Source organism: Prosopis cineraria, unplaced genomic scaffold (genome assembly GCF_029017545.1).
Source record: "Prosopis cineraria cultivar Desert tree isolate PC_DT_omini unplaced genomic scaffold, ASM2901754v1 PC9, whole genome shotgun sequence".
Lineage (NCBI taxonomy): Eukaryota > Viridiplantae > Streptophyta > Magnoliopsida > Fabales > Fabaceae > Prosopis > Prosopis cineraria.
Genome location: NW_026555340.1, coordinates 32,262,119 through 32,280,101, shown reverse-complemented (window position 1 = coordinate 32,280,101; position 17,983 = coordinate 32,262,119). Strand labels below are relative to the sequence as shown.

The 17,983-nt window shown below is 34.6% G+C and overlaps 2 protein-coding genes across 2 annotated transcripts; one reads left to right on the top strand and one right to left on the bottom strand.

The window, feature by feature from the left end:
* The first annotated feature begins 983 nt into the window (after positions 1–983).
* LOC129319168 (pectinesterase/pectinesterase inhibitor-like) lies at positions 984–2,609 on the top strand. Its single transcript, XM_054964152.1, has 2 exons — positions 984–1,553; positions 1,645–2,609. Exons 1-2 carry the CDS (start codon positions 986–988, stop codon positions 2,379–2,381), a joined length of 1,305 nt encoding a protein of 434 aa, XP_054820127.1. The 5' UTR covers positions 984–985; the 3' UTR covers positions 2,382–2,609.
* Positions 2,610–9,885: 7,276 nt separating this feature from the next.
* Positions 9,886–11,405, bottom strand: LOC129320593 (RING-H2 finger protein ATL2-like). The gene has a single exon (XM_054966117.1). The coding sequence runs from the start codon at positions 11,150–11,152 to the stop codon at positions 10,274–10,276; it is 879 nt and encodes a 292-aa protein (XP_054822092.1). The 5' UTR covers positions 11,153–11,405; the 3' UTR covers positions 9,886–10,273.
* Between the last annotated feature and the right edge of the window lie 6,578 nt (positions 11,406–17,983).

The following is a 17,983-nucleotide window of genomic DNA, read 5'->3' as shown; positions in this document are numbered from 1 at the left end:
TATACTAAATTACCAATATTTTGAAAACGGAAACAACAGCAAATTGCTTTGTTAATGAATATCCATATAAAATGCAGTCCATGTTTTGAGGAGCTCCTCTAATTAAATAATGTTTTGCCCAAATAAACAAAGCAATTACTGATGGGAAAACAAGTAAGCGGATCAAATAAAGTCAACGACTATATTTCAGTTGAACTGTTGAAAAATCGAAATAATAGGAGTTGGGGGACATCAGCGCAGGAAGCAACAAGAGTGTCTTAATTTCCGACCTTTGGTTTGGGAGGGGTCTGCCTGTATATATGTTCATAGGGAAAGGTGGGGGCTGAATCGGGAAGCAAGGCGTCCCCACGGCTCTGAACCTTAGTGACGACGAACAGAGTCCAACGCGTTGCATCGTCATTCTTTTCGTTTTTCTTGGCATCTCTTTCCAGAGAGCATCACGGGGAAAAAGATACGCCAGGAAAAAGAGAAGGAAATTGATTCAGGATGTCCGGCGACAATGGCGGCCAGCAGAGGAGGAAGAGGCTTGCCATCATGGGTTTATCTTCCATCCTTCTGGTGGCAATGGTAGCTGCCGTCGCCGTAAGCAATAATAATACAGGAAAAGACACCAACAACGCCACTGACATCTCTACGTCTCAGAGGAACGTCGACACGCTTTGCCTCTCCGCACAATACACAGAGACCTGCAAAAAGAGCGTCGAGGGTGCAGCGTCCGCCAATAACAACGACATGAAATCCCTCATCAAAGCCGCCTTTAACTCCACTGCCCAAGAGATCACCGCTCAGCTAAAGAACTCCACACTGTTCCTAGAGCTGGAGAAGGACCCCACAGCAAAAAAACGCCTTGGACGTGTGCAAGGAGGTGTTCGGTTACGCCTTGAAGAGCATCAATGACTCCATCGATAAGGTGGATAAGTTCGAGCTCGCAAATCTCGGAGAGTTCGCCTACGACCTCAAAGTGTGGCTGTCAGGAGCCATAACCATGCAGCACACCTGCCTGGATGGCTTTCAGAACTCTACCACCAAGGCCGGGCAGACCATGGCCCATGCATTGAAAACGGCGTTAGAGATGAGCAACAACGCGCTGGACATAGTGGAAGGGTTCTCGAGTGTCTTGGAGGATTTCAAATTGGAAGACGCAGCCGATGTCGAGAACACGAACGACGTCACAAACAAGAGCAGGAAGCTACTGTCGAGTCCCTTCTCATCGGCTACCTCGGCAGCGGCTGATGATATTCCAACGTGGGTGAACAGCCACCAGAGGAGGCTGTTGCAGGCGGGATCAAAAGCACTGAAGGCGGACGCTGTGGTTGCTCAGGACGGGACCGGCCAGTTCAAGACATTGACGGACGCGCTCAAGACAGTTCCCCCAGACAACAACAAGCCCTTTGTCATACACGTCAAGGCTGGGATATACAAGGAGGAAGTGATCGTAGCCGCAAACACCATGAACTTTGTGACCATCGTCGGAGATGGTCCCACAAAGACCAGGTTCACGGGAGGCAAGTCCCAGAAGGATGGGTTCCAAACTTTCCACACCTCATCTTTCTGTAAGTGTCTTTAAGTTGGAACGAATCTGAGACGAGACAAGAAAGAATTATATACTATTGGATTAAATGCTGTTTGCATGTGTGAGCGCAGCGGTGAATGCCAATAACTTCATGGCAATAGACGTAGGGTTCGAGAACACAGCAGGACCGAGTGCAGGGCCAGCGGTGGCGCTCAGGATAACCGGAGACAAGGCAGTGATATACAGGTGCTACATGGACGGACACCAAGACACGCTGTATCCGAGTGCGTATAGGCAGTTCTACAGGGACTGCACGGTGTGGGGGACCATCGACTTCATATTCGGCGATGCAGTGACAGTATTCCAGAACTGCACCATAATGGTGAAGAAGGGTGTGGACGGGCAGGAAGGCGTGGTGGCGGCCGGCGGCAAGAACCAGGAGGCAGGTCCGAGCGCTCTGGTGTTCCAGGGCTGCAAATTCCTTCCGGACCCATCCTATATGGATACCGCCGCCGTGAAGAAGGGGCTGCAGATATCGTATCTGGCAAGGCCATGGAAGCCGTACGCAAAGACGGTGATCATAGAGAGCTATATTCATGAAATCTTCAACCCCAAGGGGTATGTCCCATTCACGGGATCGAACTTTCAGGATACTTGCACGGCTCTGGAGTACGGCAACTTGGGTCCGGGCGGTGATGTTGCCCAGAGGGTGAAATGGCCAGGCGTCGACGCCCACCTGCCGCGTAGCAAGGCTGCTCAGTACTATCCGGGCAGATACTTCCAGCTTTCCAATAATCTGGAAGGCGATTCCTGGATTGTCTCCTCCGGGGTCCCCTACTCCACCGGACCCATGCTCGCCTCGCCCTAGACATTATTCATTCCTTCCTTCTACTTTCCGGCCTCTACTCCTGGTTCTTGCATTTCTTCGTTAGTTGATTTGTGCAATCATTTCCCGCCCCATTCACGCTCTTTTATCGCCCTATATTCCGCCTCATTGGGATTTAGGTTTCACATCATCAATTGTTGTGAATTTTTGGAACCCTGTGGCAACGAGAACAAGAAGAAATCCACATGACCCGTTTTACGTGTCTTTTTATCAGGGGAAAATATAATGGTAGCTGGAACATATTTATATCAGTTAAAAATCAAAAAATTATAAAAATTTCATTGCAGTCTTTTAGTTCTGGATTTTTATATAAAATGACTAAATTGTCTCTAAAATATAAGATAATAAAAAAAAGTCACTCTCACTGTCACTAGCGCTGGCCACCAGATTGCCACCAGAGACCTTGCTGCCAGCGAGTCAACGAAGCTCTAGCAACAAGCCACCAGACCTATTTAATTGCATATAACAATATATATATATATATATATATATGTATATGTATGTATGTATGTATGTGTGTGTGTGTGTGTTGCAATCCAAGATTCTAAACCACTTCAATGTTATAACATAATGATGTGTTGTTAATTTTAAAAAAGTACTTCTTATTTTAATAATATTATTTGTCAATTTGATATGATCAATTACAAATTAAGAGTTTTAAAACTTCATACATTTTACTTGTTAAAACTTAAATGTATTGTTGTTAATTTTAAAATAATTTTTATTAAAACTCTAGTGAATAGTTGTGAACACCATATTTTATCCGGACTCCTTTTTAATAATAAATAATCAAAAATATGATAAATATAAAAATAAAGGAAATCCTTTTTTAGGATTATATTTTCAAAAAAAAAAAGAGAATACAAAGATATTGAGAATCAATTTTTGAAACTCAACTATCTCTAAATTTCTCTCCTTAAATTTTTTGTTTTTTATTTAAAAATATATGTTTTAAAATTAGTTCTTTCATTCCCTCAATCTAATCAATAAAGAAAAAGGGAAAGAAAAAGAGTCATTAAAGAATAAAAAAAGAAAGAAAAGAAGAAGAAGGAACAGATACATGCAGCATCATCAGGACACATGAAATACACGTACACACACACTTTTGGCTAGGCAGCAAGAAAAGCAAAGAGACAGCAAACATAAAATGCAAAAGAAGCAAAACAGAGCAGAAAAAAAAAAGCAAGTGCAGAGCATACAAATGCAACACAGAAAAGAGAACACACACGCACGTACGCTTTCGGCTAGGCACAGAAGAAGCAAAACAAAGCAAAAAAAAAATAGCAAGCAATCGGAACACATACGCATATGCTTCGACTAGCAGGAAAAAAAACAGAACCAAGGACACAGCACGCACACAGGAGACGGCACAGAAAAATGAGAAGAAATAGAGACAGAAATGCAGAAAAAATAGAGACGGAACAACACAAAAAAGAAAGAAAAACAGAGTAGAGACTCCCGTGCACACAGCAAAACGCAGCAGAAAGGAAGAAGCAGAGCAAGAGAGCAATGATTCACCTCTTCCATCCCCTATATAAGACCGAGCGTGAAACAGAGGCAGGGCAGTTTTTTTTGGCTGGAGAAAAGAACGAGAAACATATACACAAAAGAAATAGAAAACAGAGCATGAAAAACTGAAGGAGAAGAGAGAGGTTGAGGGAGGAAGAAACAGACACCAAGAAGAGAGAGACCGAGAAGGAGAAACAGGAACGTGAAAACGGAGCAGAAATCCAGAGCAGGAGATCGAGGAGAAGAGCATGAGGATGGACGGAAGAGAAGAGAAGAAAGCTGGACGTGAAAGTTGAAAACCGAGACAGAGAGAAAGAGGAAATGAGATCAGGAAGGGAGGAGTCTACTGGACTGGTGAGACGGATTTGAGACGTGCTACACATAGGTTTATTAGTCTGTTTGTTTAAAAATTTAAAATACTCAGTTTATTAATTTCCAAACAAATTTCATGTTTAAATACCTGTCTCTTATTTTTTTTAGTTCTTAAGTAAAAATCAATGCAATTGTTTTTTTCTTAAAAAATAAAAAAAGAGAGAGTATGAAAAAGAAGGATAAAGAGATTGCAAATAATAATTTTGTTTGCTATCATAACTAAGCTTAATGCAATTTTAGGCATAATCTCATTTCAAATAAAGAAAGAGTTAGTGCAATTATTAGGCAGGGTCTTTAAATATGTGTATGAAAGGGCGTATTAATATGTATGAGTATGATTTTTTTTTTTATCTCCATTAGTCCTAAAGTCCTTTATTTGTCAATAATATTGCTATACTCATACCATACGGCATTCTTCATCACGATTACATGTACGATTTCATTTATTATGACAAGCCTATTGTCAATAAATTAATGTCAATTAAAGATCAAGGCACTGCAGTAAAATTTTAAAATTTATTAATGCTTAATTAATATAAATATGCTTCAATAGTCCTTGATTGATATTTTATTGGAGACTTTCATGTATGAACCATAACCAAAAGAAAACCAAATTAAATTATTTCGATGAGCTCTTAATTCTTATTGTACACAACAAAATAATAAGGGTAATTATATGCAGTTTTCTATAATCAGAACGCTAAAATATTTTTAAATAATAATATGGTAAATCTGTGAACACAAACAACAACATTTTAATTAGAAGATATATGACACATTTGTTTTAAATTATTTTTTTTGAAATAATCACTTATTTTTTTAAAAAAATTATTTTGTGAGTTTTTATAATATGTGCTTAAACTTTTGAAAATAATCATAATAAAAAAAATAAATTTTTGATTATTTTAAGAAGATACTTTAGGTAACTTTTAAAGATAATTTAATGCGGTAGATAATAGAGAGTACTTTAAAGATGTGAGATACACAAAAACATCATAAAAATTTTAAAATAATATAATAATAAATTATTTTTATAAAAAAATCAGGGAAAATATCATAAAATAGAAAAAATAACTAACTAATAATATTCTTTTTTATGAAATCTCTAGAAAAAATCTCTTTTTATAAAATATCTAAACTACTTAAAAATAACTTATTTTTTAAGCTTAAACAAACGAGCCCATAAACTCCTTTTATTTTAATTGATAAATTTGTTAAAAAGGAGAGGGAGAATAGAAACCAATATATCCTACTATTATTATCCATAGAATAGGGATAAGTTATGATTTAATTTTAAGAGTTAAGGTTTAATTCTAACCCTATATTTATTTTTTAAGAGCATTAGGCACTTTATACTCTTAAGTTGTGCAGTTTTTTTCCTAATCTTTTTTTGAGGTTTAAAAATGCCCTTATGTTAAGAGGCTGTTAACTTTTCTATTTTTTTATGTGGCGTGTGTGTGAGGCTCACTCACAATAATAAATAAGATTCTGACCATGTCATTTGGTGCTAATTTATCCTTATGCTTTTTTTTCAACAGCACTGGTGGTCACCCTAAAGTATTTTTCTATGAGTACCGAGTACTTTGGAGTCTTATTAAAATAAAATTTAATAATTATTAGCAAAATATCAAAAAAAATTATATTTAATAATTTAAATATTATTATTCATAAATATTCATTGAAAATTTATAAATTATATTTTAAATATTAACAACTCAAATTAGCATTTTATAAATTTATATATGAATTTTTATTTTTTATATATCGATCTTTAATTTTTTCTCCAAGACAGTGTTCAAATCATTATGTCTTTTGTGCGTGTTGAAACTTATTCATATTTTTAATATTGGTTAAGTTTTTTTTTAATTTTTAGGTTATTTTTTGTAATTTTTTTAGTCAACTAAAAATCTTCCTTCAAAATATTACACTACCTAAATTTAATAATTTCTATTCATTACAATATTAGGAGTAAAATCAAAAACATTACAAATCAAGATCAACAATATGCCAACAAAAGTGGTTATTTAAAAGATATCGCCTATTTTATTAAAGTGTTATAAAAAAAGTTATTTAATAAGAGAAAAATGAAGAGATAAAAAGAAAAAAATTGTGTGGTGTAATGTTTTAAATAATAATATTTAAATTATTAAATATTAAATACATAATATTTTAATAATATTTATTAAATTTTATTTTAGCAAGACTTTAAGGTGTTCACTGTTTCTAGAAAAAGAGTTCAAAAATAAATTAGTATTAAAAGGTATGATTATGATCTTACATACTGCGTGTTGGCTCTTTACACATATCATGTTAGTAAAAAATAAAAGAATTAATAGTTTACGAGTAAAAGCAGTATCTTGTTATTTGAGAAAATAGACAGTTGATTGGTATAAGTGATCTGGGCCTAATCTCATGGACAATCTCGGCCCAAATATTCTGTGTCTCTCTGAATTCTGGACCATATGCAAGAACCGAGTGAGCAGCCATTTAGCTCGAGTTGATATATAGCATTAATGTTGGTGTGGTTTCTGGCACAATATTGAGATTCATGACAAGTTATTACAATGTGCCAGAAGAATCAGGAATGGAATCAGTTGCAGTTGGTTTTTTTTTTTTTTTGGGGGGGGGTTCACCAACTATACATGCGTTCCATGTTTCTCGAAGCGAAGCAGACACTGAGAAACATTTTTGTATAATGAATAACTACTCCGTTCCCCGCGTATTAAGCCAATGATCATATGGTTACCAAATAAGTGATGAAGCCAAAGCGCGTGGGTGAGACCCGACACGAAGTTATTTTTAAATCAACTTGTTCATCTGAAGGATCGGTCTTCTACTTCTTTAGTTAGGTGTGACTTGCCCGGGCAGTTAGAGATAAGGTGTAGCAGACCCAAGTCAAGTGGAGTCATCTTCAGCGAACAGGTTAATGTGCCAACATTCTGAGACTAACCCAACCTTTTTTAATATTTTTTTAAAGGGTCGAATGATAAATTAAAACTAATAAAAGTTAAAACTCATAACTCACCGAATGTAAGTGAAATAAAAAATAAAAGAAACCAAGGGAGACAATGTTGACTAATCACCGACACTGGGCTAAAGGAACAAAGTATGTGCCAAATGTGTTGTAGAGTAACACTCTTCTTGGCGAGACGGTGAAAGGCAAAAATTTCCATCATGCATGACATTCTTCACATCTCTTAACCTCAACCCTATTTTAACAGATTAATTGCTCGAACTTAGCTATCACCCACTGTAAGGTATGCTGCGAAGACAAGCTTGCAAAAATTAGCACAAAGAAGAAGAAATTGAATCCTCTCAAAATTGAGATTTCTCAGCATCTCCCGGCAAAATTTGTGACAAACTATTATTATTTTAACTCAAAATGATATTGCTTCAGGCCCAATGAGCTAAGAAAAAACATATAAAATCCAATCCAACTAATTCGTCCAAAACTCTTAATTAGACTAGCCTAAAATTTAAATAGGTCAAGCTGTAGGCCTTTGCAGACTTGTTTACTTATTTTAATATTTTAATAAAATTTAATTTAATTTAATTATAATTTGTTATATGTAGATTTACTCGAGGAAGAAACAATATTTATTTATACAAGTATAATATAAAAACATGAACAAGTAGTTCTGATAAGCCTACAGGCTAGGTTTTGAGTAAATAGACATGACTTGTTTATTTAAATAAGCTTAGTTGTAAGCTTATATCTAACATTTTCATTAAATAGGTCAAGTTAGGTCAAACCCCTACTCGTATGTGACCTATAATAAAAAGAAATAGCAATGACCTTCCTCCTCCGTTTAAAAATATAAAATATTTTTAATTAAATTTTACCTATCAATAAAATAGTTACATACTTTTTAATTAACCTTATTTTTTTATATTTACCCTTATTAAATACCCTATTATAAATATAAAATTATTATTAATAGGGGCACTTTTAAAAAAAAGACAATGATTACACCTTAAAAAACTAAAAATATCTTATATTTTTAAACATTCAACTCTTCAAAAAATGCCTTATATTTTTATATTTTTAACAAAGGAAGTAACTTTTAATAATAAAAACTGGGCATAAGTTTATAATTAGGATAATTTATATAAATAAACTAGACTTGTTTAGCCAACATTTAGCATGTCCTAACTTACTTTCACCCCTACATATAATCATTCAAAATGTAATTTGTTTACTATTTAAAAACAAAATATTCACATGCATTTTTTAAAGCCATGTGATGTGTGCGTTGTGAGATTTTGATCACTTGGACGTTCAGGATTTGGCCGCTGGGAAATCTTGGTTATGAGAGAATGTGGTTTTGGAGAAGAAACTGAAAATTTTGTGATATGAAAACACTGCAACTCTTCTCCAAAATAGAGAACTGCTGCACAGAATATAAGGTTCCTTATTTTGAATTCTGAAATTTTGATAATCCAGTTACAATAGAACCACTTGCATAATCACTTTTTTTAATATATTATACTTTTAATTTACACGATCCTGAGAAGGAATTTTCTCCCTGAAATAAGCATATCCCCTGAACCCATTTCTCTCTCCCGCGTCCCCATAGCGGAAAGCGTGTGGAGATTCCGACTGAAACTCTTGATCACGTTAGCGGGAAAACGACAGTCAAGAGTCAAACTTCGCTTATTCCCGTCGCGGACTCTTCGGATGCACCAATCCCCCACGCGCTAAAATATTGATTAGAATTTAGAAACTCAAGCATAATTTTGAACCAATCATCAACTTTGCACACAACTAAAGTGAAGCTGTAATTTTGAATAGTGTGACTCCTGCTGGTCAAAAAAAAAAAAATATCATGATTCGGTTCCTGTGTGATTATAAAACTGGCTCGTGAGAATATAATTAATTATATATCCGTATCTTCTCTTTTTTGGGAGAAAATTATTAATACAATTTAATTATCAATATATTTTATAATAATTAATTTTTTTATACAAAATTTTTTGTAAAGAGCATTTTGATGTTAAACTATCCACTCCAAAGTTTCTGAGAACTGTTTGAAATTATTTTTATTTTATTATTTTAAATATTGATATTTTGTAAAATATATTCTGAGAATAAAAAAATAAAAAAAATAAATTTATTCTTCAGAACAATAATTACAAAACACCTAAAAGTTATTTTTATTTTTTATTTTTTAAAATAATATTTTATTTTTTAAATATTTTTTAAAAATATGTTATCAAATAAATTTTTTTATTTTTTTATTCTAAAAAGTAGAAAACTGTTTTGCGAACAAGTTTTCAGTCCTTAATGTCCTTGTGGTTGTTATTTTATCCACCATGTCTTCCATACTGTTCCCCGCGTCTGCACGTTCGGCTCTTTCTTCCGGTGGTTTACTCTTTTCACACACAATCCTCATAAAACTCTTGTCAATAATTTCAACAATGAGCTTTGCAATACCTAGGCATATGAAACGAGAACCCTTAACGAGACAAAATATTTAACAAACTAATAGAATTAGAGGTTTTTTTTCCCTTTAAAAAAAAATCAAGATAAGCATGAAGTTCAGGAGATGGGTTATAAGAATAAGAGGGTTACAAGCCCAAAGTTCTGGAAGGGAATATCAACGAGTGCTGGACAACAAAAGTGTTATTGAATTTTGGACATATTATAGGCAAAAATATTAACAGTATAATGCTAGTAAACATGGGATGTATGCACAAAACTTATAATCGTGTACGTATAGAAACTAATTATCCCGCAGAAAGTGGAGCGAATAATGAAATGGAATATTAGTGTCGGTGTCATGCTCGAGAATAATAAAATAAAATAAAAATACACCGTTCCAATTCCAATTCCATGAGGAGTGGACACGCCTCTTGCCGCCTCCTACATCACCAGAAGAGTCAACAATGAAAGAGGGATGCACAGTGTGTTTGTTTTGAATACGATCTTTGACTTTGTTGGGAAATGGCCACGTCAGTGGCCCTGAGTCAGCTCCTCCTAGTCCACACCAACCTCACTGGCACTCCTTTCGTTCTCCCCCATCCTTCTCTTTCTCAATCCCAGAGCTGCTGCCCCCCGCCGTACACCCTGCCGTTGGCGACAGGTTTGCTTTCCGGTCTCTGCTAAGCATTCTCTTGAACGAAAGCATACGACTCATCGGCGACCTGAGAGATGATTGAGTCGACGGCGACTCGCAAGCCGACTCCTCCCCGAAGCACTCGCTCCCCTTGGGCATCTCCAGGGTCACACCCGCAAGAGACGATGGCTTCCGCCCGAACCCAATCGAAGACGACGGAGAACAAACCGTGAGGCCACTTCGGGTTTCATCCCTGCCTTCGTTCTGACACTCCGAGCACAGCCCAGAAGTCGACCCTGGTTCAGGAATTTCCGGTTCGCTCACAGTTATCACCACTTCTGGCCTGTCGGCTTCAGTGGGCTCGGGTTCAACAGCAGCCCTGCAAATGGGGCACGTGGAGTGGGTCTTGAACCACATGTCGATGCAGTCAACGTGGAAGCTGTGACTGCATTTGGGCAAAACTCGACCCGTTTCACCCTCTTCGAACTCGGACAAGCAGACCGCGCATTCAACCTGCTCGGGACGGGTCTTGGAGGAGTATACAAAGATGGGGAGAGACGAGAGTAGAGACGAATCGAGACCGCGCGACGAGGCCACGGCGGGAGTGGCGGAGTCGACGTAGAATACGAGGTGAGTGCGGCGGCGCCGGCGATGTCGGCGGCGAGCTTGTAAATGAAACCATCGAGCATAAAGGTGAAGGCAAACCATTAGGATGACTATGAAGAATAAAATGAGGATGGCGCTGAGCATAATCCTGCCGCTGAGAGCATAGCTGCTGGCATCTTCTTCATTGAAATTGGGGTCGCCGTTACCCATGATGGGAGTTTAGATGTTTGTTTGATGAACCCTGAGTGTGGATGGAGAGAGGAAGGGGATTGGGTTGTATGAAAGATGAGAGATTGATAGAGAAGAAGGGAAGGTTCTTGGTGGTTTCCGAATTGTGAAGAGGCGTTGTCCAAAGGGCTTCTGCTGAATTAAGGGAAAGCCCTCCCAGTGCTGCTATTGGATTTGGATTTGATTGGTTATATATTAAAGTTAGAAGAGGCCACAGCTTACGCGGTTTGGTTCAAATGACGCCTCTGCCCTTCCCACTCCTTCATGAAAATGATGCGCGTTTACTTAATTATATTCAGGAAATTGGTTTGCAGTTTCCTTACTAGACCCACTAAAGTATTCCAAAGTTTCAAGTTTCAACTGTTAATAAACTCCGCAGATTGTATTTTTCTTTCAAGAAAAGAAAAGGCTTATTAAACTCTCCCTTATCTACACAACATCCATGCATGTTGTATGGAAAATTTAAATCATCTCTCAATACGTCTCTGCCTACTTAATTACATCCGTTTGTTATAATTATTTATTTGGTTTATGATGTAAGATTGTCAATTTGATATTAAAAATAAATATATTATTTATTACTATTATTATTATTTAAATGCTTTGGGAAGTAGATCATAATCTTCCTTTATAGTAGTTATTACATAAATACTATGTTTATTTTAATTTTATGATTAGTAATCTTACACCATCAAATTAAATAAATAATTAAATGAAGGAATGTGATTAAGTACAGAAACGAGAATTAAGAAAGCATACCAAGATGATCCAAATCCATGTTCGTGAGGCAGTGGTCAACTTCAGTAAGCCCCCGTTCCAACTGCCAAATAGTTTACTGCTTCCCGCGCTTACTTTTTTGTAAAGTAACCAATTAAAACAATAATCTTCACTAAGATTCCTGCTTCCTCGTTGATTCCCTCAACTAATTCCGTGGCAGTTTCAAGTCTGAAATGCATGTATTGGTACCGCAGACACAAAATTAAGAACGGAATCAAATTCTTGAAATTACCGTGTTTCATGATTCTCTATCTTTCCTTATTAGCCACGGATCTTGTTTCATGACAGGAGATTTTAGGTGAGTTATAGTTATGTGGCATTATAGTGTGCCTATTTATTTGACATCCATGCACAAAGTTTAAGTTGATTGTCGTATTTTTCAGACATTCCTAGAGTCAAGAATATGGGTAAGATTATATAGATTGGACTAATTTTAAAAAAAAAACCAAAATAAAAATGAGTTTTTCTTGAACCAAACCAAAATAATTTTTGAACTATATAGGCTAACTTTAATGGATTAGGGTTAGTCCATTTAACTCATATTATTTTTTAAAAATATAAAAATTAAAAAGGAAAATATTGTAAATTCGTGGCTTTTGATGAATAGATTGGCATGATTTGACCAGCTCAATTTATATGTTTTATGCAAATATTGTGTATCAACATTTTGATATATTTAAAATGAATCATTATGTGCAAGAATATTATATTGAAATTGATTATCATTTTCATTTACATGTATCTTAAAACAAAATTGACAAATAAATTGAAAAATAAAATGGATTGATAGGAACCCCAAGAGTTAGATTGAGTTAGGATTTTTTTAATCCATATAAAAATATGTTAAACTCAATCAAATTCATATTTTTTCTATGTAACACCCTCAAAATTTACAAATCAATTTTTCATAAATTATTAATTCAATAAATTATTTTTTTTTATTGAACCCTTATCACACCCTTATCATGGTAGAAAAATTTCTACCATGATACATCCAAGACAATATATCACAAGTCTTAAAATATCTCAAAAAAAGCAATTAGAACCATGAGGGACAGACATGATCCTCATAGCATGTTATTCAAATCAGGTCATGAATCAAAAGGGACAGACATAATTCTCTTGGACATATAAATGTATTTAATAAAAAGGATTAGAGTTTACATGCTCCACAAAGAAGATATGTCTTAAGTTGGCACAAGATATATTGTATAATTCAAAATAAGAGGCAACATAAAAGATGGTGTCTCATACACCATAATTACACCTCCGGTGCTTTCTCGGCCGGACTCGCTTTTGTAAAAATATTAACCACAGGGAATGAGACTTAAAAGTCCCAGTAACCAAAAATTAATATGTAATGATGCATGCGGATGTAACTAATCATGCGATTGCTAAGTGGACACACAAAACATTTAACCGAACAATATTTTCAAACAAACCGAACAAGTATTTAATTGCATGACTACACCTTATATCCTCCTTTCGCCATGCTCGGACGCCAAATCACCCGGCCAAAGGTGAGTTGGACCAAGCAACAGGCCACTCACTGCGTCCAATGAGGGCTTACCACATGGTAATAATTAACCAAACAGAAATTCTCATTAACACCATACATTAAAATACCCTGACAAGTCATGCATCATTCAAATATCCAAACAGGAATATATCCGAACAATAATATCTCATCGTGATAAAATAAAAATAAATTTTTGACCCACTTGGCAATAATTTCAAACAAATATATAACAGTATTTATTTTCAATAATTCATAATTTTTCCAAACAACAAGACAACACATAACCATTCACAAACACACTCATTACAACACATTAATAATGGTTACCTTGTATCTTGAATAATAAGTTCCTTTTCACAACTCCTTTTTCACCATTATCTTTGTCAATATAATCTACATAATTATTTCACAATACTATATATTAATTTTACATTAAAATAAATAACTCTAATTTAAAGAATTAGAAAGTCTTACATCTATAATCCATATTAACACTAATTTAAGATTTATGCCTCATTTAACTTTTCAAATTCTTTTCTAAAATTCTCGTACCCTAATAAATTATTTTTTTATCCTCAAATCACTTCTAGTATCACAATTTCATCCTTCTATATTCTAAAAATTCGTCCAAAAATAAATTAAAAATTTTAAAATTATCCTGAAGCCTCAAATCACCTTTCTATAACCTCAAAAATACCTATTCATACTTAAATAAATATTTAATAATCAGATGTTCATCTCTACATCTCAGATTCCACATAAATTCAACTATATAGATTTAGATTTTAACTCAAAAATTCTTAAACATGAGTTTCAACCTTAAAAAATTATTTTATAATATTTATTATATCCCTAAGAATTTTAACCTATATTTTTATTTCATCATATTATCAGATTAACTATCCTATAGAAAAATCCTAATCAGAATATTTACTCTATTCTACAAAATAATCATATTACTAGAAAGCTAATATTATTTAGAAAATAACTATAAAATTAATTTTGTACTTAAATAATTTTTTAAATGCTAATCTAAACAGGAAAGTTGGAGCATACCTGAAGAAAAAAAAATAATCCCCCCTTACGAGAAGACGCCGAGCAATGTGAGAGGAAGAAAGAAAAATAATATAAAAATGAGATTTTGGGTCCCATAATTATATAAAAAAAACTATAGGTTTGAATTTAATTATTCAAACTCTTGAGCCAAAAGTTGCAATTTTTTCTAAATTGTATCTTAGCCTCTCATGCTTCCTAATGCACACATCCCCTCCTTTTTATATATGAAGGCACCTCTTCTCTTCCCTCATCTAACCAATGTGGGACTTAGAAACAACAACCTTCCACCCCCTTTTTTTTTGTTCCTTCTACCTTCTCTTTTTTTTTAACACACACATAAAAAAATTATTTATGTATTATGTCTTAACTAAATATTGGTTATGTGATTTTAAATTTAAATTTTTAAATTCATAATTAAATATCTAACCATAATATTATTTCTAAATAACCTCAAATAATATAAATTCCTATTATTATCATTTTTTCCTCAAAACCTAAATTCCACAATTTCTTTATTATATAAAAATCAGGATGTTACATCCTAACCTACATGAGCCAACTGAGCTCATATTACTAACTCTAAACATCTTCATTCATTCATTCATTCTTTTTTTTGGATAAATTAGACATTCCAGTTTTGGTGAACAGAATGCAAACTCATACTTATGGGCCTAAGCAAAGCGCAAATTAGACCTGGGCCCATCATCATCGTTGTTGTCAAAACTGTAGGTCAAAGTCCACACAGAAAAATAAAAAAGGCATAGCCCAAATGAAAATCCTTTCCCCAATTTACGAGCAATGAATGTGTATTGGATGAGGTCAAGAAGTACCTCAAAGACATTACCAAAAAAACAAAAAAAAAGTACCTCTAAGCGCATCTTGAGTGAGAAAATATGCTCTAATTTTGGGAACCAATTCATTTAAACTTTTTAATATGTAAAAAATGTGTAAAAAAGACATGTATACAATTTTTTTTTTGTATACCAATATGCAGTAAACCAATACATGCCTTGAAGCAAAATACAATTGTGGTACAGTTGGTTTTCTTAAGGTTACCATGAGGAATAAAACATCTGTTATTTAGAACAGCATTGTCTCTATTTGGGATAACTTCAAGAAAAGAGGGGTAAGAAAATTAGTGACGGCAATACTACTAGTTGTTGGTGGGACCTATGGACTCCTCTTGATGAACCATTTATGCACTTCATTTCATGCAGCATAAGCTCTATTGACTCGGAAGCAAAGGTTAACCAATTTGTTTTGCCCAATAGGAAATGAGATGTGAGAGAGTAGGCTAAACATCTTTCCAATTAGGTCATTTAGAAAATCAAGATGGTAAATCCTTCTTATGAGAGATGGGAGGACTTATTTGTTTAGAGACCTTCCTCAAATGGTTGCTTTAGCATCAAAGCGGCTTATAATTTCTTACAAATTCTTAATATCAATCCCAAGGAACCTCTTTGAAAAAAATTATGGTGCTGGCCAAATTTTAAAGGAGTGAAGCATTTTTTCTAGCAAGTGTTTCTTAAGTGGCTCCCTACTAACCTACTCAGAGCAAGACGAGGCATTTCACACAATAATAGTTGTTCTTTTGAGTGTTCTAGTGAGGAGATCAAAATACACATCATTCACGAGTGCAAAACAACTAAAGAAGTTTGGTTGAATTTAACTAACCCTTTATATCTACCTTCCTTCTTTTCTTCTAACTTACAGGTTTGGTTAAATTACAACGCTTAACACCAATTGGGAAATACTCAATTTCATCAATGACCTTAGATTGAAGTGTTTTGTTTTACATACTGGCTCTTATGGAAGAATCAATGTAGGAGAGCAATAGAAGAAAATCAATTTAATGTTGGTGAAATTAGTCAAAGTGTTAAATTCTGCCTTATGAAAACACCAAATCCCATTAGTGGTGGATTCAAACACCAAATTTTCAAGTCTATGGATGTGATCGAAGACAAATGGCACCATTCCCCATCAAGATACTATAGTCTTGACACAGATGGCTCCGTAAACAAGAAGGGGCTTGCTACATGTGAAGGAGTTATTAGAAACGATTAAGAGGATTGGATTATTGGGTTTTAAAAGAAACTCAATTTTCTACCACCCACAGCGGATGAGCTACATGTACTTATAGAAGGCTTACAATTATGAAACCATTACATGAATAATCTGATTTAATGTCATGTTGATTACCTTAAATGATTAATCTTCTTTATTAGGGTTATAATGCAGATCATCCCCTATGTCAGGAGCTTTATCAAGCTAGATGCTTTCTTTCCTCTACTGGAAATGTTCAGCTTCACTTCTCTAATGGGGAAAGCATTTGTGTTGCAAACTACCTCACCAAGGAAGCTCACAGCATCACTATATAATTTTTTTTATTGCATAAATCTTTGTTAGAATGCATGAGTTTATACTAGACTTGAAAATTCGGGTAGGCTTGGCCTGAATAAGCCTGACTCAAATAGGTCTGACTCTATAAAAAGCCTGAATAGCTAAGCTCAGCCGGAATTTCTTCGGGCTTCGGGTGGCCTAAATATTTGAATTTTATTTTTAAAATCATTCTTAATTAAATTTTTACTTTAAAGTAATTATTTTATTTATAAAAAATATATTTTTGATACTTAAATTATGTATAAGACTTAAATATATGGTATTTTAATATAAAATGACCTAAAACTTAAATAATTAATTAATATTTATCATTTTTATATATTTTATAAAAATAAAAAAATTTATTCGGGTATTCGGGGCCAAGCCCAAACCAGATTGGGCTTGGCCTGAATTTTCTTGGTCCTATTTAGGCAATAGGCTCGAACATAAAAATATCATAATTTTTTTGAGTCCGACCTTAACATTTTTTAGGCGAGTTCGAGCTAATTCATCGGGTTCGGTCCAAATTATCAATTTTAGTTTATCCCTAGATGATAGGAAGGGTTAACTTTTTTCTTTTAAGTTTTGTAATTTCTATCCAAACGTAGGTTTGTCTTGTAATTAAAAAAAAAAAAACAAGAAGAAGCTAGACCTGGGCCAGGAGTGTTATTGTATTGCAAGGCTTATATCGTATGAAACTGAAGTCGAACAAGTTGAGGGGATATTTTATTTCAAGTTATGTTGGGTAAAATAGAACATAGTGAAAAAGGAAGAAAAATGAACAGGTGAGGCAGAGAAAAAGAAATTCCATGGAATTGTTAAGGTAAGATTAGAAGTTAAGATGTGTGTGTGTCTGTGTATAATGTTTGACCCCGAAGGAAGGTGCAAAACTGTCTCGGTTATTAATCCTTGCTCGTGAAGACCAGGTCTAAACTTATAATCCGTCAGACACAACAGAGATCAACAGTTATTCGTGGAAGTTAAATGTGGAACACACCTTTTGGGAAACACAAAGCTAGCGGCTTCTATGTTTGACCCTTCTTTCCCTCACCATTGTGAGGGTTAACTTGGCCACCCAATCC

Coding starts and splice junctions, on each gene's coding strand:
- LOC129319168 (XM_054964152.1), top strand. CDS start 986: ATGCAGCACACCTGCCTGGATGGCTTTCAGAACTCTACCACCAAGGCC. Junction 1,554..1,644: donor TTTCCACACCTCATCTTTCT/GTAAGTGTCTTT, acceptor GTGTGAGCGCAG/CGGTGAATGCCAATAACTTC.
- LOC129320593 (XM_054966117.1), bottom strand. CDS start 11,152: ATGGGTAACGGCGACCCCAATTTCAATGAAGAAGATGCCAGCAGCTAT.